This window comes from Sphaerodactylus townsendi, linkage group LG05, assembly GCF_021028975.2.
Source record: "Sphaerodactylus townsendi isolate TG3544 linkage group LG05, MPM_Stown_v2.3, whole genome shotgun sequence".
NCBI classification, from domain to species: Eukaryota; Metazoa; Chordata; class Lepidosauria; order Squamata; family Sphaerodactylidae; genus Sphaerodactylus; species Sphaerodactylus townsendi.
The window spans coordinates 106,949,104-106,976,079 of NC_059429.1; the positions used below are offsets into that span (position 1 = coordinate 106,949,104).

At 42.1% G+C, this 26,976-nt stretch overlaps 1 protein-coding gene across 4 annotated transcripts in view; it reads right to left on the reverse strand.

Moving 5' to 3' along the window:
• ARHGAP40 (Rho GTPase activating protein 40) overlaps nt 1–26,638 on the reverse strand; it is a 78,560-nt gene extending 51,922 nt beyond the window's left edge. The window contains exon 1 of one of the 4 annotated variants that reach the window (XM_048497577.1): nt 26,510–26,638. Coding sequence is in view for 1 of the 4 variants with exons in the window: in XM_048497576.1 (XP_048353533.1) it covers nt 9,747–9,760 (14 nt within the window). In the remaining 3 variants the exon portion in view is untranslated. Of the gene's footprint in view, nt 1–2,388; nt 2,495–9,746; nt 9,833–26,509 lie in introns of those variants that run through there. The other 3 variants (XM_048497579.1, XM_048497576.1, XM_048497578.1) reach the window with 3 other exon arrangements.
• Between the last annotated feature and the right edge of the window lie 338 nt (nt 26,639–26,976).

Genomic DNA, 26,976 nt, shown 5'->3' on the forward strand with positions numbered 1-26,976 from the left:
GGTTCCAGCCATTTCTAGCTATAACTCAGAACTAATAATAGTGCAGTATATTTAAAACTTGCATTTTCAGGGAAAGCATGCAAAAGGCGGCAGCTAATTTGAGTAAGGGTAGAAGTGAGAATCACCCTAAACTGCATAGACTGATCGCATGCAGGAACAGTTGAGATGTATTTGAGTAACAATTTCAGTAGCTGCTATACTTGCTTAGGCATTTCAAAATTCTAATCAAAACAAACACATAGAAACCTTTGTCTCTTTCCAACTATCTATCAGTTTAATGGCTATACTGTTTATTCATATCAAGATACACAGGCTGTCCTTACAGAAGAGCAATTAATCTGTACATCTTTAAAAGGTTAAAAAATGTTCTCTAGAAGTGCATGATAAGGTTAATTTTTTACCTAGGTCACTAAAATTTGCCAAAGAACAACCAGGCCTAATTAATGGTTCAAAGATTATGAGACCACTCAAAACAGATTTATAACCAGGACTTACCTTCAAAGGAGTGGGTCTGGAAGGGGTTGAAATTTTCCACATAAAAGGGCAAACTAGGGGGACAAGGCAGAAGCTGGAGAGACAGCTGAGGCTATAAAACCTCCAGTCTAAGACAGGACCAGTTTTGAAGGTCACAATCTTCAGCATGGAGTGGGATCAACCCGGGGGAAGCCCCTCTCAGAAGCAAGGAAAGTGAACACGTAAAGCATAGGTCAGGTATTAAGTTTGTCAGACTCCAGGTACGACAGCTCATCTCCAGACTACAGAGATCAGTTTCCCTGGAGAAAACAGATGCTTTGGAGGGTGGGCTCTATGGCATTGCAACCCCACTGAGGTCTCTGTCCTCCACAGGCTCCTCCCCCAAATTTCCAGGAGCTTCCCTACCTGGATCTGGCAACCCAGTCCCCCATTTCCCACCAGTGGAAGGAGGGGGGGGGGAAGAAACCTGGCAGCCCTACCTGGCACACTGCAAGTATCCATACTACTATGTTATTGTCAGCCAAACCTACTGGTTTTGACAGACATGGACCCCATGCCAGATTGCCAGACATCTAGAAATGTCATTGTGGCATCAAATATTTGTCAAGGAAGAAATATGACCATAAATAACCATGAAATACAAATCTGGCTCCTAAAATTGGGGGAGAACTTCTAGAGCCAAAGAAAATTTATCAAGGCCTGACTTACGGCATTGCCACTGGGCTGGGGGTTTTCATGCCACCACTTAAGTAATATTCTAGAAGCCCCAGAGGCAATCATGCATATGGAAACACAGTGACTTCTTAAGAAAGCAGGAGGAAGGGAGAAAACAGACAAACTTGGACCCACTTCAGATCTGAACCACGTGACTGAGAAGAGCTTCCTAATGTTCTTTGCACAGCCTCAGGATCTCATTTAAACTGTGTTGCAATCCTTGCCAAGCAGCTATACATGCTTAGTTTGCATTTCTTGTGGACATTGTGCTAGCATGCTAACAAGTAGCTTGTGTGGCTACTTTGAACAGGTTGCAGCACAGCTTGAATGCGATCTAGAAACAATGCAAAGTCACATGGAGAAACTGTTTGCCTTGCCAGCCACTCTTTTAAATGAGGGTTCAAACAGCTCTTTTTGAGGCTGAAAAGCCACCACGACACAAACCACAAGATACAGGATGGTACTTCCCCTCCCCCCTTCTCTCTTCCACTCATGAGTGACTAAGATGGCCTGCAAAGAGCATTTGACAGAATTAGCTTTTACAAAATAGGTCAAGAAGTTGAGCAAGAACTATTCACATGCAAGGTCAAGGAGCTGATTCTTATACATTTGTAAAGCAAAAGAGATACCCAAAGTTGTACCATTGCAGTCATTTTATGAAAGTCCAATTGCATGCAAAATAAACAACAGAACTTGGTATCATGTACTTCATTAGCCTATGGGGCATGGAAAGATGCTATTTTGTCACACAGTTGAACTCTTACAAGACCAGTGTACCATTCTGAATAATGGGAGGGCAGCAGAAAGAGCCCACATCTGAGGACTCTTCCATCTGAAACAGAGCTATGTTCACCAGCCCTTCACCTGCTCCTTGAAGGTGTAAACTATTTATTTATTTAGTAAAATTTATATGCCCGCTTTTGGCCCTTATAAGGCCCACCAAGGCAATTAGCAAATTAAAAACACACATATTAGTCTGCCTTAAAGGGGACAATAACCTTGCTCAGCCATGAGAAGTAGAAAAGGATAGGGATAACCCTAGAGAACATCATGTTTGAACACCCCTACTTATTCCTATGCCACAGACCTCTCTGCAATGATACCAAAGCATGCAAGGACAAGCTCACTCCATGCTGTCACTTTGAATGTTTCCATTTTCCAAAGTATCACCAGCACCTCTACGCTGCAAAGTAATTTTACCTTTCATCTGTTCGATGCCACCACGTTGAGAAGTCCAGCAGCCGTGTTCCTTCTAAACAGCATAATGATGCTCGTAGAGAGCAACTGTTCAAACACTAGAGTCATCTATGTCTTTTGTTCCTTCAATCCAATTACTGGTGGGACTTGGCTTTCCTGAGTGCATAAAACCTAATCAGATCACAGCTGGGGCAGTATGTCAGAGCAACCTAATGCCCTATCCATTTGGAGGCTCATAAGCAGCTTTAAAAGCACCAAAGTGTTATGCCACAAACAGAGGATTAGGCCTTCAGGTAGGGACTAAGCACATCAAGAATGGATCACGCTGCAGAAGCAGCCTCCGTATTTATATTATAAGCAAACTACCAGCAGATGGAGATAGGATGAAGAAGGAACTTTGCAGCCCCAAGGACTGTCATAAATCTGCCACCCACTGGTACATAGCTGGGTGCCGCAGCTCTACGGCTCAACTGGCGATGGGAAATTTCAGCCCACAACGCAAGTTTTATCTCACTCCCAGAGGCTCTACCCTATTTATTCAGGGTGTGGTAAGAAATTTTCACCCACAGTTTCACTTGTAAGGAAGAGAAAGTCGTTAGATAAGTTTTCCATACTTTCATGTTACATCTCTTTAGATTTGATATGCATGCAGTACTCCTGCCAATAGCTAAGCAATAACACACCTTGTATTTCATATAAGAATTCTACTTGAACTGCTACCATACTGCTACCTTAAAATGAAGGAAAAAACAATGGTTGATGCCAAGCTGCTCTTGAGAGGAGATCATATTTGTCCCTCAGGCTAGAAAAACGTTCAGTTCAAGCCAGAGAACTTACTTTGCTCGGAAGCAGAAGCCCAAACATCCATGTTGGCATACACACACACTTATGGCTACCATCTCATTACTTAGCTAGATTTAAAGAAGAGATGCATAACATTATGGCTTTGAATCCTATTTCATGTTCCTCATTCAATTCAATCTGGCCACAAAATAGCTCACTTCCTCTGCTCCTAGCACCTCCATTTGTGCAAGATTGAGAGCTTTCTGTGAGCAAGCAGAACTGCTAGTGGCAGAGGAAGCAAAAGAAAAGTGTGCATGGAGCACACTTGCACAATCATGTTCAAATGATTATATAAGGACTTCTTTATCATTTCTTTACCATTATAAGGACCTCTTTACCAATGCAAAGGGCTGTAAACATTAAAACATTTTCAAAAAGCTTGGGAAACTGGCAAAAGGTATCCAAGAATTGTCAATCCTTACGGAATGAACATTTTTTTTATGTTAGCCTTACTGTTAATGCTTACAAAGGAGCCCATTAACTTGTTAGTTTTTAACAAACATCAATATTACACCAAAGAATATGCACGTAGGCCAGATTGAGAGTTTGTTGACATTTACAACAATATTTTTGACAGTTTAAATGTTGATTTCTTTAATAAAATTTAATCCTCATCTTCCAGGCTCTGAACATTGGAAAAAATCTAGCATTGCTTGTATGGTAGTTAGCAAATGAGCTCAATACAAGGAAGAAGACCAAATTCTGGATACCAGGAGGGTCTAAGTGGTTGAGCTCTTGTCATTCTGGAAAACAGAAAAGCAGTTGTCCTATAAAACAGGCCTGGAGCCTCAGGGCACAACTGCTGGTGCTTTCCGCATTGTCGTGCTTTCGGACCTGAGATAAAACTTAGGAGTCCGAATCCCGAGTCCTCAGACAGACGAAGCGTCGGACTCGAGTGTCTGACTCCGCCGACTTCACCTCCCTCTCGCCATTGAATTTCACCGACTCTCACTGGGGAGTTGAGGTGCGACTGGCGGACTTCGGGTTGCACTTTTCGAGGCGAGAAGTTTCATCGGAGTGCGGAATCTCCCTCATTCGACTCTGCCATGTAGCCAATCACAACTAAGTATTTAAGCCCATGCGCCCAGTAAGGGGAGAGGCTCCTTCCGTGGCGGCTTAAAAGCTTTGGAGCATCGCGCAGAACGGGGGGACACAGCAACCAATCGGAACGCAGCACAGGGAGGTGGTCCCGCCCTCTGAGCTCGGCTCCGGAGACACGAGTCGGCTGCTGTCGCTGGAGGAACGTGGGGAGGACTTCAGAGTCAAGGTAAAGACTCACGCGCGACACGAGTCAAAACCTGAGTGCGCACTTTCGTGTGTCCGGAAGGGCTCTAAGCATGGGCAGGATTTGAGATTCTCTCACTATTTTACCGTACCCAGGCTTCCTGTGTGCCTATCCAAATACAATCCCATTAAAAATAAACCCATGCCTCGTCAATCTGGTAAACATTAAAACCAGAACCGCAAAAGACATTTTTAATGCCTAAGGTACCGGCTTAGTAAGAGGAAGCTCTAAGGTATTAAAGAAATAGCTTTTATATTTCTTGTTCCATCTACATTCTTCCTGCTTAAAGCACATTCCTTCCTCCACTGGTGAAGTTAGTTAATAATCTAGCTGCAAAGGATTTCTGCCTCTTGGCTGGAACAGCGTAAAAATGTGGCTTTTAACTGAACCAAAGATTTTTATTAGGGCAGAGTCAAATCAGCAGTGGGAGGGGGAAGAAGAAGTCATGGTACTTGAAACAGTTTTCTCCAAGAGGAGCTGTTTGCTCAATTATTCCCCCCATGAGTTCATGAAAAGCACAAATGAATCACAACTGTTTATATCTAAACATTTATAAATATCAGAATAAAGGAAGGGAGATAGAGAGAAATATTGATTCAGGTTTAAAAAGAGAGAGTCAACAAGGATGCAACAGGTCAAAAAGAACACACAAGATTAGACACATGCAACAATGAAAGATGGGTCATCTTACTCGCTCTCAGGCCCGTTTCACATTCTCTGAAACAGGGATCCCCAACCTTTTCGAGTTTGCAGGCGCCTTTGGAATTCTGCCACAGCAGGTGCAGCCAACTACAAAATGGCTGCCATTTTGATGCCAAAGCAACATTTTTAAAGATCTGCATAGCCATCAGATTTCCAGTGGCCATACAGAAGCTCTGCTGAATAAAAGCCCCACACGGCCTTGCCCGCTTTCCAAAAACACTTCGTGAAATGTAAGCATGGGTAATGAACTCTTCTTCCTGAGCTTTCTTGTTTGTAATGGCACAGTGGATTGTCCCATTTTTGTCAAAGATCTTCAGTGTCCACACTAAATAATACAATGCTTGACTAAAAACTGCTAGCTTCTTCTCCTTGACCACTTTAAACACACAAGGACACACTTGGTCAACAGCAGATCCACTCCTCCTATTCAAAACATCAACATCTGCCTAGGAAAGGCAAAAACGTTTTTTGCTACTCCTATGTGTCACAACATTGAAAACTGAAAGGCAACTCTGCAGTAATTAGACTGTTCACCAAAAATCTAGGAGACGCACATTCAAATCCCTACCCTGCCATAGAAGTTGCCAGATTACTCTGGGCCAGTTATTCTGTCTCAGCCTAACTTACCTTGCATGGTTGTTAGGAGGATAAGAATGGAGACCAGATCAACATGTCACACTGGGACCCCACTTGGGGGGAAAGGTGGGGTGTAAGTGACATAATACAATGGTCCAACTTACGTTCCTTTATTATTAATATGTTTCTTTGATTAAAGTTCATGAGCCTAAAACTAATACAACAAAACACACAATAAAATCTAAAATATGCCATATACAAATATGCCATAAAAAGTCAACTAAGTAACACCCATCTTAGTAGTGCTTTTGATGACAGATTAAGTTATTTCTATATCAGAATCTACTAACAAAAGAGAGATCAGCCAGGATTCAGCAGGAAACTGATAACTAGCCAGGACAGGACTAAACCAAAGATCACTGGGGACACTCCAATGATCACTAAATAGTGTAAGATCATCTATAGAGTCTCCATTGGTAATGTTTCTACATAATTCAATGATACATAATACAATTAACCAATGATACCTATAAAAAAGCCCACCAAGTGAAAGGGTATGAAAAGTTTTGCTGGCAACCTTAGCATCACCACTGTAAACAAAACACACATTTAGCCGATTTCTTTAAAAAGCAAGTGGTTTTGTTTTCAAACATCATAGGCAAATCTGCTTCTTGTTCTTCACAGGTTTAAAAGAGAGACTGAATTAGTTTCTCTTGGAATTAAATGCCACCCTACTGGTTTATGTTTTGAATACCAGCCAGTTTCTTTAGCGTGGGAAGGATGCGTCTCTCCAAAATCAGACAGGTTAGTAAAAAGAAAATACTAGCTGGCATGCTGAAGCCATGACTTCCCACACAATACACAGACAATTCAGAAAGAGTTATCCACTGTAATGGCACGTGAAATGATATTGAAAGTTTTGGCTTACGCAAGAAGAGAGATAGAGAAAACAAGAACATGAGAAAACGAGAATACTGGAGTGAAATGTCACCCTGTAAGTTGCAGAAAGAAGAAAAGTACCATGCTTATTTATATTGGACCCCAGTCCCTAATACCACCACTGTTATCAATGGTGAGGTTGCAGGTAGCCACAATGGTCCAAAGCAAAACTCCAACATAACTACATAACACTTGAAAAGAAAAGAAAGCCACACAAAATGACACAAAATTGTATGCCAACTATCAAGATCCCTAGAATGTATCATCAGGCTGGGTGTACATTTTTTGATGCAAAGGATGAGAAATGCACATTTTCAAATCATGGTATTAAAGCTCCTAAGACCACAGAAAGCAAACTGAATAATATTACCTTGAATTGTGTAGGGAAACACATATGCAAAGTCTTTTCCCAGGTTTATTTTCCTCCTTGAGAAATCCCACACTTTACTAGATGCATTCAGGAATCCTTAACACAGAAAGATGCTGCAGATAGTTGTGCTGGTCCAAAAAAAAACATTTAAGAAAATCCATGGCATGCTTTTTCTTTGCTTGTAACATATTGCCCAATGAGGTGTTTTGAAGAACTCCAAAGCTTGCATGCAGTGTGTGTCACTTTGGTTGGTCTTAATAAAAGCTATTATGCAATTTCTGTTTCTGAAAATCAATGGACTACTTTGCCAAAGAACTACTGTGTGATGAAAATCTCTGCTTAGGAGAATACCTTCTCTGCATGAATTTTATTTATGCCCTACCTTTGAGCCATGCCAAATTATAAGGCACATCACGAATCAAAACACGTAATTACATTCAGCTGTTAACTAAAATAAGCAGCAGACAAATCAGTAAATCAAAAGCCTGCAATATAGGATATTGTAACAATTGGTGGTTCACCCCACTTCCTAAGCTGCAGGAAATTCCAGGGGATATGCCTCTGTACAGGATCTGTTGTTTCTGTGTAATAAGAACACAGCAGAGACACATAGAGTGTGTGTAATGTCAGTTTAGAGTCCATATATTAAACAGATCACGTTGAAAACAATCTTCTCCATGAAGGCAATTCAACTGCTTACATCTGTATCCGATGCCCAAAGGAACTTTATGGAATCTGTAAAACTACCACCTATCCATCTCACAACCCTCTGACCCTCTTTGCTCTAACTAATAAGTATCCTCCTTTGCCCTCACCCCCTCAACTCACACTCTATTGACAGACTGCCCAGTCAGAGAAGGCATTTATTCTTCAGTGGGGCAAGTCATCCAGACTGGTTATGTTTACGCCCCCATTAGTGCAGGCAGGGCTATGCAAATTTGTGAGTGTCTCCTGGATTCTAGCTTCCCCAGTTGTCCCAGAGCCCTGGACTTCTTAAACTTTCCTATCGCTCAAGTTTTATTATTTCCCTTCTGGGTGGGATCCGGATGGCTTTACCCACTGAAGAGAAGACACCTTCACACTAAGTCCAATGTGTTGTTCTCCTTCAGTGGGCCTTCAATCATCCAGGCTGATTATAAATCTAAGCTAGAACTCAAAATGGGGGGAAAGGGAGAGAGAAGAGTAGATATTGTCCAGCCCAGGTGGTTCTAATGTACCACCTGAAATAGGATTCCCCTCCCCACAGAGAGCTAGACAGAAACCGCTGGTTCCAACTGTACTGCTTCACCAGCATGCAAAAGGGTGGCCAGGTCCCGACTCTGTTGGAATTCCTCGACCAGAGCCCTCATTGAGAAGGCTTCACCAGGACTCTAGTATGGTAGCCTGTCATGTAAGCTGGTTCCTCTAGACCCGTGGTGGTGAACCTTTTGCACTCCAGATGTTATGGACTACAATTCCCATCAGCCCCTGCCAGCATGACCAATTGGCAGGGGCTGATGGGAATTGTAGTCCATAACATCTGGAGTGCAAAAGGTTCGCCACCACTGCGAGTCTAGACCCTGGATCTCATACCCTTTATGTGTACTGAGCTCAGTCCAGCTGACACTGGAGGCTGTTGAGGGTTTTGTTCTATGTCCCTACAAAGGGAAGGATACATCAGAAGGTCACCAGGCCTATGTCCTGACTATGTTGACCTTCAAAGCCCTTTGGACACCTGACTCATGCAGGACTATTTCCTTTGGGTGTATTGCCTTTCAGGTGAAAAATAGCAGAGTTGCCTACTAACTTGAGAGAATGCAGATTGAACATTAGGGTAAAGGACAATTCTGATCTCAGATCACAAAACCCCTATTACACGTACCAGTTACAAAAAATGCATTCAAGTGTCACTATCACTTCTGGTGGCCATCCTAATTCTCCCTCCTCCTCAGACCTCAAGGCCTGGAAATACCTTACTGCATCAGGATGCCTGCTGGTCACCCTACCTCATGTTGGAACATCAACTCCTGTCCCATGATTCCTGGAACACCTCTCAGCAAAGCAAGCATTTGATTGTCACTCCTGTCAGCCACTTGATTCTTCTGTCATCTCCGGCTTCCCCGCCAGGTAGGAAACCTGTATCAGTTTTGGATACTAGCTGGCCATATCTAGTAAAATGTATTTCCTGAAGGCTCAAAGCCTGAGCTCCTAAGGCAGAACGTGAAGCAACATGCGAAATGTTCACAGACAGAAAGTTTCACAGACAAAACGAGACAAGCTATAGCACCATCCTTCATGAACAGCGTTCCTGATCCCTAACACCTCCAGGGCAATTAACCTCTGAATCATCCATGATCGTATTAGAAAGCCAATCAAAGACAGCTAAGCTAATGTTCCCAACTTCACAGCTCATATGTCCAGGATGACCAATGATTGAAAGGTGTTAGACTTGTAAGACATGTTTGCTATTTTGTAGAGTGCTACTCCTTCCAATTCATCCCATTATTGCTTCCCAAGTCCCATTTATTGGCTGAGAAACCCCCTCCAACCCTCTAGTTAGAAGTTCAGAGAGGGATCTTGTGATCAGGGGTATGCTGGGTCACAAAGGCTAGAGGTCTTAGGACCCGATTCATTTCCCAATTTTTGAGAGGGTCCAAAAATTCTTACATATGGCTCTCCATTCCAAGTCTCAGTGCAGGTCGGATTTTCCAGATCTGACCACATTCCCAAATTACCAGGTTTTGGTAATGAACTGCCCAGCACCTCTGTTGTCACAATCACCTGTGCAAACAAAAATTAGGTCAGCTGACTGCTCCATATCTCTTGCAGTTAATAGCTTCTTAATGAGACAGAACAAAATATTATAACAATCCCACATCATAACTGCCTCGTGGGATCATTCCCATGGAATGGTTGACCATGTTGCGGGTCTCCCCATGAAGCCAGATGATACCCAGGGAAAACTCTACTCAACTGGGCTGTGTTGCACTGGGAAACTGGCAGGAAAAGATGGTGTGGTAGCCATTTTGAAATCCCCTGCTTCTGCCAGCCGGGTCTCCAAAATGGCACCCCAGTGGAGACTGTACAAAAAGACTTCTCATGAGGTTTACAGTACCTGAATGGAGTGGGGTCTGAACATTGTTTTCTGGTCTCCAAATGGTACCTGAGGCAGCAGAGTCTGTCCAAAAAGACCAGAGACCACTCCTGATCCCATTCCAAGGTTTAAAAGACCTAGATAAAATGGTGACTGAACTGTCTCCAGCATACTGTTTGGTTCAATCTGGCAGTTCTTTGTGGCCTTCAGAGGTCTACCGACACTACCCTGCCAAACACAAGCTTATATTTTGTAAGCAGCATTCTTCCATCTGAGATCACCAAAAGTCACACTGTTTTGATTGCTTGCCATCTCCCTCTGGAAATATCTGAACAGCACTTCTACCTGGCCTGAGGCACACTCACTGGACATACTTGAACCAGCCTAGCCAAAAGACTTGTGCTCCAGATCATTATACTACCATGAAACTCAGCAGATAACTATGAGCTGGTCACAAACACACAGTCTAACATATCTCACAGTGCTGCTGTGAAGATAAAATGCAGAAGAACAAACCACTTATGCCACCCTGAGTTTCTTGTAGGAAAGGCAGGACACAAAATATAGTTCACACATGTGATCCCAGAAAGACACATAATGGCCCATTACACATGGAATACTTACCTTTAACCTGTTCTCTGCAATAGGCTCTCCTCGCATTTCTGTTTACACATGAGGAGGCAGCCTGCAGCACAGTATGTCTGTTGAACTCTGCTGGGCCTCTGCTTCTCCTGGTTCTTTTAACTCTGCCCACCAACAACCTTAAAAGGTACAGAGATGATATTCTCTCCTCCCTTCCATACACTCACTCTTTCTCACTTTCTCTATGTTTCTCTGCCACTGTCACAAGAGAAGCAAAGAGAAGGAGAGAAGGTGTCCAGGTCAAAGTTGTGCCCACTGGCAAATCTATCTTGATCTGGCAACAAAGCAAGACTTAAATCATGCTATACTGTATATACTTGCATATAAGTTGAGTTTTTTTTAGGCTGAAAAATGCCCCCCTCAACTTATACATGGGTCCCACTTACCAGTAATTCTTGTGCAGCATTCCCCCTGTCCTGTCTTCGCTCTCTCCTGCCTTCTTCTCTGCCGCCCCCCTTTCAGCTGCTTTCTGTGCGTCGTTCTCTGCTTTGCTCTCTGCCGCCCCCCTTTCAGCCTTGTTCTCCTCTGCCTTCTCCTCCACTACCTCCTGTTCCGTTCACCCTCCATGGCCCCCAGCTTCTTCCCTCTCCCCAGACCCACGTGCGCCAGCCTCGCCCCTCCTTAAAAAGTCTCCCAAAGGCTTCTGGGGCGCTCCTTTCCCCCAACTGCGGTTCCTTTGCTGGCTCAGCACCCCACCTCCCCATGGACCTTTCCCACCCTCAACTTATACTCGAGTCAATAAGGTTTCCCAGTTCTTCAAGGTAAAATTAGGTGCCTAGACTTACATGTGGATCAACTTATACATGAGTATATACGGTAAGTGGTTTTGCTTACCCTGAAGAGGGTGGAAAGTGAGAGTGGGGGCTAGAGGAAATACATTTGTACAAGAAATCTTGCTGCAGCCAATATGAAGCAAAGACCTTGAGTGTAATCAGCCAATATTAAGCAGGTCCGAACTAGAAGTTCAACATAGTCACAACGCATTTCCCTCACCCCATTTCCCTGGAACCCTATTATTAATGCTTTTTTATTTTATGTATTTATTTTTGGTAGCAGTATTCACCAGTACTGAGGGGGGAACTGGTAGAAATCAGTGTGAAGTTTACATGAGCACTGACACTTTTAAAAAACCCCAACAAAATCACTGATTAAAGCTATTTCTATGAATTAGTCCTGGAGCAGTAGAATAACCCAGAACCAAAACACTAGTTTCAAGGAAAGGGGGGGGGGGGTTCATAATTTAATGTTGTTCTACATAGAGGCAGTCTCACTGATGAACTAAGTTTTCCAGTGTTAGTTTTGCTCCCCTTCCTCCTTAGTTAACATAAGGGATCATTCAAAGTAGCATCTCCCACCTGCACTCCAAAGTAACACAGTCCATTCACCACTTAATTCTGACCCAATAGAGCATTATGGCCAATCCAGAGACTTTTGGCCAGGCTTTTCTTACCACCAGCTTTTTGCTTAAACGATAGAAAAGTAGGGGTGGCTATAATGCTTAAACCTCACTTCTGACATGCTTAAGGTGTAAGCCAAAAGTAGAGCGTGGGCAAGGTAAGGCACACATGGGACTCCACAGAAATCAAGAGAAAGCCTTCGGCAGTCAGCATCTGAAACCTTGAGAATGGTTTCAGAAAAGCAATTTCAAATTTAAAGCAACCTGAATCTCCAGTTGAACTGGATAGAATGTTGTAGTTGTCCAAAATGACTTGCGCTGTTACCACCATTCCAAGCACAGGCAAGTTTCACAACATTCTTTTACATGTGCGAGAATGTAGGCCGCACAGGCTCACTCACTTACCTGGGCGCTAAAGCACATTATGTTCTAGCTTTTATGCTACTGCAGCCGTTGGTATATTCAGGTACAGCAGTTACTCTTCACATACACTTTAAACATCCAGCTGCACCAAACAGAACAGTCAAACAGATTAGCTCCTACCATGTGAAGGTCAGTTCTTACTTTAAAACAAAAAAATGCTGTTAATCTAGGAATTCAAACCAGCTATTGACTCTACCTTTAAAAAAAACAACACCTACCAGCCAAATGTCTCCAACCAATATCCTTTTTTTGTATCTGCATGGCTAGAGTGCGAGTGTCAGCTTCAAATTAAACTAATAATAAAAGCTTTAAGAGATTTGTTTATCTACATTCACAGCTGTCTTATCCTGAAGCCAAAACTTTGTTTCCTGGTTCTCTGAAAACGCTTCCTTTTTCCTTTACTCTCCTCATTCGCTTTCTGCCATGCAATGAGCTCTTGTTCCTGGCTTTCTGAGTAAACAAAGCACAGACTTGGGAAAAGCATGCTTTTGTCCTGCTGAATATTTCTGAGGTTTCACTTAAATCTCTTAACTACTATTGTTGCTCAAAGGTAAAATATTTAATGGTGGTGAAATTTCTTCTCAGCAAGGCCAAAGGTTTGCCCAGAGACACAGACAAGCTGCAGATGCCTTATGGCACAGGTGTCAAACTTGCGGCCCTCCAGATGTTATGGACTACAGTTCCCATCATTCCCTGCCAGAATGATGCTGGCAGGGGATGATGGGAACTGTAGTCCATAACATCTGGAGGGCCGCGAGTTTGACACCTATGCCTTATGGTAACGATTTCATACAAATCCATAGAGTTTGCAGCTGATAGTTATCCCCTGTCTATTGTCATATGCACTGCAATTTGTCATATGCAGAGCATCCTTTTGGACCTTTCTACATCTGGCACATTTAGGGTTGACAGCTCTAGGTTGGCAAATTCCTGGAAATCTGAGGGTAGAACATGGGAAGGACTAGGTCTGAGGAAGTGAGGGACCTCAGCAGGGGACATAATGTCATATGGGCCACCCTCCAAAGCAGCCATTTTCTCCAGGGGAGCTGATTTCTGTCATCCGGAGATCAGTTGAAGGTCTCACACCTGGAAGTTGGCAATCCTAGACAAATTCATATCATTTCACATTTTATGTTCATGTAGCCCTACAAAGTAGGTCCCAGGAAGTTCAAAAATGAAACTGATGTTCTACAGATGTGGGGTAGTACCATACATCATTTCTGGGGAAATTATATCTTTTAATTCATCCATTTTTACCCTGCCATCCTGTCACAGAGGAGGGAAGATGGAGTGGTTTTGCCCAATCTTGTCAGATCTCAGATGCTAAGCTGAGTCAGTACTTTGAAGAGGAACCAGAACCACCAAGGACAACTCCGCAGAGGAAGGCAAAGGCAAACTACCTCTGCTTCTTACTTACTTTGAAATCCCATTGCGGGAGCTGCCATAAGTTGATGACACTTTATATATTCGTTCATGGAGCTTTGGGAGGCATACATTGCTCTACCCTTTCCAATATTATCTGCTAAACAACTCTTGTGAAACAAGAGAGCCTAAGGAATAGTGACTAAAGTCAAGGCTAAAACTCACTCCCACTCATCCTGGCTACAAGCAGTGATATCTGCCCAGGACTTTGGGAACAGCATGAGCGCAGTCTCTTATCTTTTCTGATGGATGTAGAAATTCTGAACAGACACAATATCACATTGTGCTTTCAATGCATGTCACAAAATTCAATTCTTGTCCAAGCAGATGCTTTTCAAATCAGCTGCTAAGAATGTATGTGAGCCTTGACAGGATTTCCTTCAACTGTATTAAGAGAGTAATTTGCAAATACCAGTTCACTTCTGAGATTCAGCTTGGCGGGGAAAATACTGCTTAAGCCAATGTACTTTTGTGTTTATCCATCCTTCCCCCCAAAGGATATCCTTCCATTTCATTGATACAAGGATACCACCTGCTAATGAGCTAATGGGACTTAAAATACGGTGTACACTTCATACACAGAGGCGTTTACATTTTAGCCACAAAGAAACAACCTTGCCTTTTTTGCAATAACTCCCGTCCCAGAAGAGGTACTGTACTTAAAACAGCAATGCCAAAAGGAACCTCCAAAATCTATACCATGTGAAAATTTATGCTGAAATAAAAGTGTGTTAAGCCTCTAAAGCTTCTCAGGAGCTGTTTATTTTTGCTGCAAAATACTAATAGGGCTATTCTTCTAGAATTAATTCCAATGCTATCAACTCCATCATTGTGAACTTCTGAAAATAACCCAGATCGGAAGAGGTACAATGATTACACATAAGCGTAATTATCATGATATCCATAATTGCTGGTAATTTGTAGAAAGGGGAGAACAGTTTTAAGTTCTAACTCTGTAAATCACCAACAGAAAGTAACAGAGAAAATCCACATCTTCCGTAGAGTTAATTTTTGGAAGTCAGCAGGCAACTTCTTACCTAGTGATTTACTCACTACTTCTTAGAGTTTAAGCAATTTTTTAAATCAGTGTCATGGGGTTTTACAGCATTATGAACATAAAATTCAAGAGATTTTGGACTTCATAAAAATCTGAGCAGGTTTACAATTTTGGAAGCTGCTTTTAATGAGATTTTCCACCCAATATGCATTAAAGGAGGGCAACTTCAGTAATTACAAATCTATTTTAAAATGCCAAAAATGCACAATAATGCCCTCCTCATCCTAAACAGGTTTTTTCTAAGTAGCTTCTCACTTGGAGGGGGAAAAAAACAGAATTACTGGAGGTCCACATGTCTCTGCTTCCTTGGATTATCCCTGTTTATCCGTCTGTTTCCTCACCCCAGTCTGGTTGCCAGATGCCCCTTACAGTTATTCTGCCCTTTTTTCCACAACATCTTTAACAGAATGAAAACACTGCGCTGCTGCACATATAGCTACATGTACTGTTAACATAGGAATACAATGGACTTTGGGATCAAATAACTGAAGTAGATACAATTTGGAAAACTCACCCAACATTCACAATTCTGAGGAAGTACTATCATTAACTATAGACGCTGCCCTCAGTCCATGAATCAGGAAGACACAGGAGAAACATTTGAGTGCCAAAGACTTTTTAGCCTTAACAATCAGAGGCAGTGGAAAGAGGAAAAAATACCAACAAAGGTCACAGAATATTCAGAAATAGCAAAATGAACAACCTTATTAAAGGACAGAAATACAGAGAAGTTTGTAGAAAACTGGAAATCTTTTATGGACTACATATTGGAAAAAAATATGGTAGAAGAGAAATAATTACAGGGTTTGAGATCTAAAATAAAACAGCAGAATGAAACAGAATATTAGAAATTATTAAAGTGTGTCATTGATAAATTGTTCCATTTTAAATAGATGCATGAACCTAGAATGGATTAGAATTCAGCGAGATAATGAAAAATCACTTTTTGGTTACTTTTCTTTTTTTGTATTTCATGTTCTTGTTTTGATTGACATGGTGGTCATGTGAAAATGTCTATGTATTTTTTGTTTTTGTGTATGTTGAAAAAATAAAAAATGGTTTTAAAAAATCAGAGGCAATTCTTGTAAGATAGAATATAACTGAATCTAGTCGGTAATGGAAAGTCTACATTTTTAGGAAAGTTTATAAGAGAAGCAGGAAGAAAAAAACACACAGAGAGACCTTAAGGGGAAAAATGAAGGTACGTGCTTCTTATCATGAGATTCTTTCTTCCTCAAAAATATAACTTTCCTATCAGACTGCTTCATATATAATTACACTGCTTTAAAAAAATACATACTCCTGAAAAATAAAATCAACTTCCTCACATCTTGGTTCACCACACAGTCATGAAACGACTACCCCAAGATACACCTACGTTAAAACCTGCAACTTCCTTTACAGAAACTGGGGAACTGTAAATACAGCTATGTATTGGCTTCCTCAAGGATATCTACCCTCCTTAGGAAAGGAAACTGAGAATTCTCAAAGGGAAAATTCTCAAACCTCAAAATGGAATACAGTTCCAAGGAATGCCTGAAGAAATTATTGTTATACAGTGGAACCTCGGTTTTCATTGCCTTCGGTTTTCATCGGTTTTGGTTTTCATCGATTTTTTCAGTGAAAATTTTCTCTCGGTTTTCATCGATTTGCAATAAGGTGCAGGGGTTTGTGGAGAAAAATCACCCGGACAAAGCTGTTGCAGGTCGTTTATATGTTTATATAATTCCTTGGACCACCTGCTCACTTCATCTGAAACTTGTTTAATGACAATATCTTGCCCCATTTTAGACAAATCTTAAAGAGGCATCAAAAACAGACCTCTTTGGACAGCTTTCTGGTGCGACATTGGTCCACTGGCTCTGAAGCTGGTTCTAGTGTTTGTCTGTTACTGTTTTCAGCATTAAACACTATGTTTATTCACCCAAAAATGTGTTTTTGGTATGTTTTTTGGAGCGCTTAGAATGGATTAATTGGATTTACATTGATTCCTACGGAGAAGTTTGCCTTGGTTTTCATCGGTTTCAGTTTTCATCGATTCTTTTCGGACGGATTACCAACAAAAACCGAGGCTCCACTGTATCTGTTTAACTGTAGTATAGATGTGTTAGCTGTATAAATATGCATAGTGTATCAAAATTTTAACCATCTTGTTTTCCCAACTTTTTTCATCTTCCTTCAATGTAGGCTTCTCCCTTGTACTAATTTAATTTCTTCAGTACAACGTCCTTCTTGTTATATTCAGAGAGTGCTAGAGTTGCCAGGTCCCTGGCCAGGGATGGAGAGGTATAGGATCACCAGATCCAAGTTGGGAAAATTTTGGAGATTTGGAGCCTGGGGAGGCCAGGGACCTCAGTGGGGATACATTGCCACAGAGTCCACCCTCCAAAGTCTCCATTTTCTCCAGAGGAGCTGATTCCTATAGTTTGGAGGTGAGCTGTAATTCTGGGAGATCCCTAGCTCCCAACCAGTGGCAGACATTCCTACAGAGAGCAATCCTAAATAGGAATGCTAAGAACCCTACTGAGCCTCACTGTAAGAGAATTCCTCTAAGGATCACAGTATCAGTGAATTTTCTAGTAGTAGAGCTTGAGGCATAATTTGGTACAGAAGTCCACCCAAGTCCATTTTTATAATCAGGTGAAGTGAGCAGGTGGTCCAAGGAATTATATAAACATTCACATATAGTGGCTGAACATCCAGGTCTGTTGGCCTACAATTAGGCTGCCATGTGATAGTTGCAAAATGACAGACAACCGTAGTTAGTAGCCACTGATAGAGAAGTGGAAGTATTTACTGGTAGCTGGATGCATCACAGCAAGCCCATGTTCTGAATCATTAATTGGTACAGAGATTCAAGCAGCCAAAAGAGACTTAAGCATATAGGCTTATGTGGCTCAACTTTTCAACATTTCAAGGAAGGACTGAGTCAATTCTTCCAGGATGCAAATATGTGATCTGGATTATTTACTAATTATATTTACATCAAGTCAACTCTAAGAACTCATTTTACAAGTTAGAAAACCAGGGCATAAAAGGCACTGAGAACAACTGTCAGAATTCACTAATATATGATTAAAATATTCTAATTTCTATTGTACTTTTTCTCCAAGCTTTAGGTAGTCTGCAATGCAGTTGAGGGAGGGAGAGAGGGGGGCATGGTTTAAGCAGTTAGCACAGGAAACAAATGGTGGTCCCTCATCCACTAATTCCATACGAGCCCCCATAATCTTATGCTGTTTTGTAGAGAATTCAGATATAGATTTAATTACGGAATGATAATTTGTATGTAGACATTTCCCTGAAACTAAATGTGACTATTTTTTACTACTATTAATATACCACAGAGCACTATTAAAGCATTCAGTGTTATAAAGTCTAACTCTACATCCAGATACACTGTTGTGACCATATGAGACTGTTTTTCAAAATACTTTGTTATTTTCTACTAGCAGCTTTTAATTTTTTCCTACTTCTCAGACAGCAAAAACTACATTCACTAGGTAGCAAAGGGTGAAGCAGTATTTGCAATTTTCTTGTAAGAAAAAAGGCATTTGTACTTCTAAATTACATAAATATGCTAAATTACAATTTTATATAATAAATTATAAATTATGTGTTTTTGTTGGTAAAAATAAAAACAGTTTAGCCTCAATAAAGTATTAGTAGTAGTAGTAAAGTCTTTATTGGCATTGTAAATTACAGTCAAACATTTATCAATTTAAAAAACTAGAATGCATCAAATATATACACATACAAGTTGTTCCCATGAGTAATGTTTGTAATTCCAGCTCTTATCAATATAAATTACCAAAAGCTACAGTGCTCAAGTGCTTGCTTTTTTACAGTTCATATAAAAAGTGACACCTCATAATGAGACTGCAACATCTTTCTATAAGTCCTCCGCACTTGCTTGGGTTTGGTTATCAGGGGTCTTAGGTTGGTTTCTAAAAGAACTGTTTCCCGACATATTGGGAAGTGGACTGATTGTAAGGTGTTATAGATTTCCAAATCTAGCATGGGATAGCATACTACTAGCATACTACTTTTTAATCTTTATTTGAGTGACCTCCCCTCACTTTTGACAGGTCCCAACTTCCACGCTCCCAAGCTTTCCTCACGTTTTTTACCAACCCTGCTTTACGCGGATGACTCTGTTCTGCTATCACGTTCCAGGGTGGGTCTAAGGCGGCTCATGAAACAATTATCTGAGTACTGTAACACCAACAAATTAACAATTAACTATCAAAAACCCAAAATCATGGTTTTTGCTAGATCCCCCAAAAAATATTCTTGGAATAAAGTATTGCATATACCTCAATTCCCACCCACCACCCAAAAAAAAAATTCTGCTCCGTCACCATCAAAAACAGGAGCAGGAATCCATGGCTTCAAAACTTTCAGACTTTTTGCATCCCTAGATATTACAGATAATGTATTTGAAAGTATTTTCCAGGTGTTTTTTAAAAATAAATTAGGTTCTGCAAAATTTAAATGTGACTGACGGGTTGCTTATAATAGATATCTGTTAATACTGCCAGATGTCCCTACCACTATAAAGAGCTTTTGTTGCACAATATACAAGCATATAGGATGTACACAAACTTCTGGCATGAGGTTTGTTTAAAGATTCTTTTTCTATTGAAAGGATCTTAGCAAGAAAATATTTGTGTGCTGCTTAATGCAAACACACAGATGTACAATATCTGAACACCACCACATACTTTCTATGGGATAGTCTAACATAATGTAACCAAAAACCTTTCAGCGAAAGAGTTGTGTAACTCACAAGTGAATACATCCTATCTAGAGAACTGCTTCAAAAGCACAAAGCAGTCTCACACCACTGTAGACTTTATTATTTGGTTGTCTCTGACAACTGAAGGAGGCGGAGAAGAGGGAATAGATTGGCAAACAAAATATCTTGTGTTTGAGATTCTTAAGATGAAATCATTAAATTGTCAATGCGATGTCATGGTCAGAGCGTCAAACTACAATGAGGGAGACTCAGGTTCAAATCCCCACTTTGCCATGAAGCCTTGCTGGGTGATTTTGGGCCACTTACACACTCCCAGTTACACACTCTCAGCCTAACCCAACCTTCTTAACAGGGTTGTTGTGCGGATAAAATTGAGAAGAGGATAACGAAGTAAGCTGTTTTGGGCCCTCATGGGAGAGAAATATGGGGCTATAATTGAAGTAAACAAATCTACATTTTCATTAAGCGGAAACTACTACAGGGGTTGCAGAAAAGGCAAGCATTTCTGCACACCAAACACAAACATCATAGCAGAAAACGGCCACAAGATGGAGCAATCGTCTAGTCACAAGAAGCACATCAAAGCCAAACTCAAAGTGAATGAAGAAGGGCCAGTGGCCCACAAAGGAGCACAAAGGCATTATTAATGTTCAAAGAAAGCCCAAGGCATTCTGGAGCCCTTGAGAACACATTCACATGAGCATTTTTAGTTTTTTCATACATCCAATGTGGTGCAAAGGTGAAAGGATTGGGTGAGGACCAGAACAACCCAGATTCAAACTCTCCATCCTGTCATGAAGCTCACTTGGTAACTTAAAAGTCCAGAACTGCATCTCATCCCAACCAATAAGGCAAAAATAAAATAAGGGGGAGGGGAAGCCACGCTCATCACCTTGAAAGAAGAGTAGATTTTTTTTAAAAAAATCAATCAAATCAATAATTTATTACAGTCCTGGACCAGCAGAATAAAACAGACATGAACAAAGCAGTTGTAACAATATAGGTGCGAATTTGCTTTTTAAATATATCCTAGTGGAAAATGTTCCACTAGGATATATTTAAAAAGCAAATTCGCATCATTAAATTAACATTATAGCTCAATAAACTCCAGCAGCTACACTGAATCAGGAAACTTGATTAGAATTTTCAGATTCAAAGTTTGCAATAATGAAAACAACAGTCCTCCATGCTTCCTTAAGGTAGTAGTACACTGTAGGTCCTGCAGGTGTGCTATCCAAGGAAACAGAGTTAAGGGTGCCAGCATGCACATAGAACAGATGACTGGCACCCCCGGTCATCTGGTCAGACAGAGATTGCTTACTCACCATTTAAAATAGCAAACCTGGAGTAGGATTTGGCATTCACACAAAACACAAACGGGAAGGCTGTGTGGATTTATGCCATTTGATGGAATGGGAGCAGAGCATACCTGGCCACCACGGCCAGTTTTGGCTGCCATCCTTGTGGCCTGCAAAATACCCTGAGTTCAGTCGAGGGTTGTAAAGTAAAGGAAGGGGGAAGGAATCTTTCAAAGTCAACCACTCTTATAATATCACCTTGAATAACCTATGTGCCTAAACTATTCAGAGGAGGAAGGGAGGGGTAATAGGTGCGCACATCGGAGAAAGAAGAGCAGTACGAATTCAGCAGGTCTGGTTCCCACATAATCCTCAAAGCACGAACTGGGTCGCACAAAGATTCTGTTCTCTTGCAATATAACTAGCAGCAAATCACAGGGAGACTTACCCAGACATATAGGATTAGCAGGTTTTTATGTTGGATGACTTCCAGTTCTTCATCCCTCTTCCCAGAATGCCATGGGTACTAACTACACAAGCTGAAGTCATTTGTGCATTCTATACAAGGAGCTTGAGTTCATGACCTGGAAGAGCCTTCCTTCTCTCACATTTTATTGTTCTTGAACATCCAGCCTAATGAAACAGCTGGAGATCTTGAAATCTTATGCACCATAATGTGTGTTGAAGGGGTAGTAAATGGCTTTGGTAGATGCAATATGTGGGGGGGTTTGGGGGGGGGGAGGTCCCCAAACTATTTTTTTTCATAACATTCAGCTGCCAACAACAGCAGGCTTCCACTTCCATCCAGATACCACTATTTAAACGTAGTGCAATGGTGAAAGTGTTGAACAAGGGTTTGGGAAGCCCAAGCTTGAATCCCCACTATGGCAGGAGAGCTTGCTGGGTCACTTTAGGCCAGTCACAACTCTCAGCCTAACCTGCTTCACAGGGTTGTTGTGAGAACATGGAGGAGAAGAGATTGATGCAATCCACTTCAGGTCCTCAAAAGGTTCTTATCAGTCCCCTGCATGGCAGGGGGTTGGACTTCATGGCCCTTGTGTCAAGTCAAGAACCTTTAATGACATACAATCAAATAAAAGAACACACACACTATGGTAATCAAACATACACTTACAGTAACCAGGCAGAAAATTGATTAGGAGTGCTTACTTACAACTATACTAAGAAACCTGGCTATTTGCTCTAAAGCTGCACCCAAAGTATTATTCAGAAGGAACAACGATGACCCTTGTGGTCCTTTACAACTCTATGATTCTATGATCAGGGACAAAGGTGAGATACAAAGTAAATGAGTGATTTTAGAAGACCAGATAGTTGCATGTTTCTCCCCCACAGCCTGCTTTTTAAAGAATAGACTGTATTAATGTAAACTGGGGGTCTTGCAACCAACCTAAGAGATGCATAATATCTACCAGATGGAAAAAGGACACTGAACATCCTGTGTTTTCACAGCTAGCACAAAAACATCCAGAATGTCGCTCTTACTCAGACAAAACATGTCCTTCTGCGGAAATATTAGACTCAGCCTTCTTTTAGGAAAAACAAGCCAACCACATGTGTTCTGGCTCATGACAGTCAATGCCACCATTAACCTTTAAGATGCCATAAGACTTTCATACTGTTTTTGTATTATTTTAAGAATTTAACTTTCAGTACCTTTATACTGTTTTATAAGTTTTAGCCTATTTATGATATTTTATGACTGTATCCATTGTGTGCTGTGCGCCGCCCGGAGCCCTTCGGGGACGGGGCGGGATAGAAATTTAAAGTATATATATATATATATACCATCCTAAGCAAAGTTACACTGAAGTCCGTGTGTTCAGCAAGGAGTAAATCAGCTGAAGCTGGCAGTGTTGGCACAGTTTTATTTTATTTTTAAATTCTGCAGGTGAATAGCGCAGCTTCTTGACTCCAAGGCCACATCTCACATCACATATCTCAAAAAGGTTATCGAAGAGATAGAAAAAGTGCAGAGAAGGGCAACAAGGATGATTGAGGGACTGGAACACCTTCCTTATGAGGAGAGGCTGCAGCGTTTAGGACTCTTTAGTTTGGAGAGGAGATGTCTGAGGGGGGATATGAATTAGGACTAATAAAAGGAAACATTTTTTCACGCAACGTGTGATTGGTGTTTGGAATATGCTGCCAAAGGAGGTGGTGATGGCCACTAACCTGGATAGCTTTAAAAAGAGCTTGGACAGATTTATGGAGGAGAAGTCGATCTATGGCTACCAATCTTGATCCTCCTTGATCTGAGGTTGCAAATGCCTTAGCAGACCAGGTGCTCAGGAGCAACAGCAGCAGAAGGCCACTGCTTTCACATCCTGCATGTGAGCTCCCAAAGGCACCTGGTGGGCCACTGCGAGCAGTAGAGTGCTGGACTAGATGGACTCTGGTCTGATCCAGCAGGCTCTTTCTTATGTTCTTATTTGTGAAGATCCGTTGCTCCTACACAAATCCAATCAACAAATCATTGTCATTTTGACTGGAATTCCTAACACTATTTTCAAAATACATACTGCTTATATTGTCTGTGACTAATGTTTCCATGGGTCATGCAGATCAGGAAACCAGCAGTTTGGGTTGAATATCTTTAAGCATGTGGACTACAGGGAAGGAAAACGGATGAGTACACTTGTGAGCACTCTAAAGAATGCCCAGGGGAAGGACCAAGGCTGTGTGGCAAAGCAACTGCTTGGCGGATGGAAGGTTCCAGGTTTAACCACCTGCATCTCTACGTAAAAGGATCAGGTGGTAGGTGATGATGTGAAAAACATCTGCCTGAGACCTTGGAAAGCTGCTGCCATTCAGAGAAAACAATGTTAACCTTAACAGACCATTCAGATTCTTGTGTTCATGCCATCTCATGCTCAACCAAAACAGTGGTCCTTATAACTTTCCAAAACAGAACGCCAGCATTTTGTGCTACTTGTTCTTTGAGGACTACCACATTTTCTCACATTTTGCCTACCACATTGGAAAGACGTTGACAAGATTTTGAATAGAGACTCAGCTGCTGTACAAATTCTTTACAGCCCAATTCTGACAGTGCAGCAGCCAGGGACGGCGCCGCTGCAGTATCAGTGCACTACCCCAAAAGGGTTTTCAGGCAGCAGGGAAAGGAGAATAAAACAAGAACACACACACACACCCCAAGCCACCTGTAAAACAACCCACTGGACAAAAAGGACTTATGCCACAATTTCAGGTGGCATAAGCCTGCTGCTGGAAAGGGGGTGTTCCCAGACTTAAAGCCCAATAGAAGTGGACTAAAGTCAGCTCCACTCTTGGAACGCCCCCTGCCTGCCCCCCCCCCCCCCCGTGTGCACCCTGACACCAGCAAACCTTCAGAGCAGCAGCTCCTTCTGGGATCACGCACCATGGAGCTGTGCAGCCCACTTCCATTGGTATGTTTGCTCTCTCCATGGACATAGGTGCCCCTTATGCTGGTGAGATGGGTACCCATGTCGGCGCAAGCCCCCACAATCCCACAACATGTTCTCTTCTCCCAGAGTGAGCTGTTATAGTAGCAACCTACTAGTGAACCCATACATACATACAACAGCATTTCGTGTAGACCCTGAGTGAATAAAACCTGGGGGGTTATGGCAAACAGCAATTCAAATGTTGGTTCAGGCAGCAGTCCAATACCTAAACACACATTTGTCACAATTAAACGTGACAGAACTTGGGGTAAAGGCAGAGTTTGCATCAGAAGCTGAGTTCTGCAGCACCAAGTCCACTAAGGTGCTGCATCACACTCAGCACTGGCATCTGTAAGAACTGCAAAATGAAAATCTTCCAGTACCAAAGGAAATTCCTCCTGAATGTTGAGATTGGCAAAAGACACCACTGGAGGTACATTAAACTGTTTAGCAAGTCTCCCATGAAAAGCTTACTTTACACCACCGTTTTAAACTGACCTAGAAAAGTATTCCTACAGATCCTTTAGTCTGGCTACATGAAGCACGCAGATACAGGCCACCAAAATAGACTGCAGAGAAGCTCTGCAAGAAAGCATACTATGAGAAAACCATAAGCACACATCCCATTCCCTCTAATGCAGAATCCAACCCTGCCTTCTCACCCCTTCGACCTTGGGCGCTTGCGCAGGCAGTGTTTTTCTTTTTAAAAATGAAAATACTCCCGACTCAGCACTGCCTCTTGGCAGAAGGAATCTTTCCAGATTAGAGACACCAGGGAAGACTCCCGGTTCAAACAATAACAGCATGTGTTGCTTAGGAGAAGCTGGCGCTTGCTGAGCAGTCACAACAGCCAACGGTTCATTCATTCATTTGCAGGCTGGCACTCCCCACCCCCCAATTGCAAGGCCATTGTCAGCTGACTGACACCAGCAAGATGCTGGTCTGTTACAAGGACAAGGCAACGAAGGGAAAGGGGAGACTTTGATTTGCATATCATATCTTCATTCGGAATCAAGCCGTAAAGCCAAAAATCTGCGTATTTCACTCACTAAGAAGTCCGTTCCAACAAGCTCGCGGAGACGTTTTCCTCCAAAGTAACGGTTCATGACCTTTTGCTAGAGTTTGCTGTAGTTGCTGAAAGCTCAAACGTGGAATTTTAGGATGTGGGCGTGCGCTTTTAAATTTCGACATGAGTTTGCCGGAGGGAAACTAACGGGAGGGTTCTTGAGCTGTACCGAGCAACAGGCGAGTCACCTGTTCCAGCATTTTTGGAATAAGGAGCAAACGTGTAGAAGGAAGAAAATCCCATTAAACAGTTAGATTTCTTCGCGTCATCCGTTACTCTTGACGCTACCTATCCTATTCTGTTTAGATGAACAAGTATCTGTAAATGCAATTCCCACGTTATATCAGTTTCGCCCCCCCCCTTATAAAAATACTGATCAAAAATAGCAAAGATCCTAGTCTGCAGAAGAAGAGACACACTAGTAGGAATCTCTCTGGAACAACAGTAGGGCTGGATCTCAAAGCTTTTGAAAACTTTTTTTTTAGGGTGAGATTTAAAGCAGTCACAGAAGAAGCCCGCCCTCTCGTTCTTGGGTCGCTCTTTTGCCAGATATCCCAGCAATAACCACTCCTGCGTCCACAACTCATGAAAAACCCTAGCCTCCCTTCGCGGCTGTAGCCCAGAGATCTCTGAGCAGACAAGGTCGACGCATTAAAATCAACCTCTAAGGTCCAATTTTATGCGCGCTGACTTTAGAAACGCGCAACCTCAGGCTTGCTCCTGGGAAAAAATGCAAAGGACCGAGCTGCGCGTTCTGTCGCTGGCACATACATAGGCACACTCGCTCCCTGTTTCACCTCCTGGAAGAACAAAGAGACACCTACCTGGTACTCACTACGGGACGCAAAAGACACCCCGGAGAAGCTGCACCGGGCGCCTCTTCGCTTTTCCTCCAATGGATTCAAAGCGCTTTAACCCTACGAGCGGCGGCGAGAGTCAGGGTTTTGAACGGGGGCTGGCAGAGGGAGAGGGAGAGGCGGAGCCAGAGAGCAGGAAGCCCCACAGGGGCGTAATCTTTCAATCTGCGAAACGCTTGATCCGACCCGACGTCCGAGATCCGTGATTAGGAACGCCGGTGCTCGTTTGCAAGCTAATCGGCAGCGCTAAAAATGTTGTTTTAAGGATTTGGGAAGAATCGATGGAGGAGAAAGTGTTTAACCCTTTGCTTGCATGGCTCTTCCACGGTTAAGTAGCTCAAGGCAAAATCTGTGAATGAGACGGGCACAGCTGTTACACGTGACACCCTGGCTCCTTCCACACATGCAGAAAAATGCACTTTCAATCCACTTTC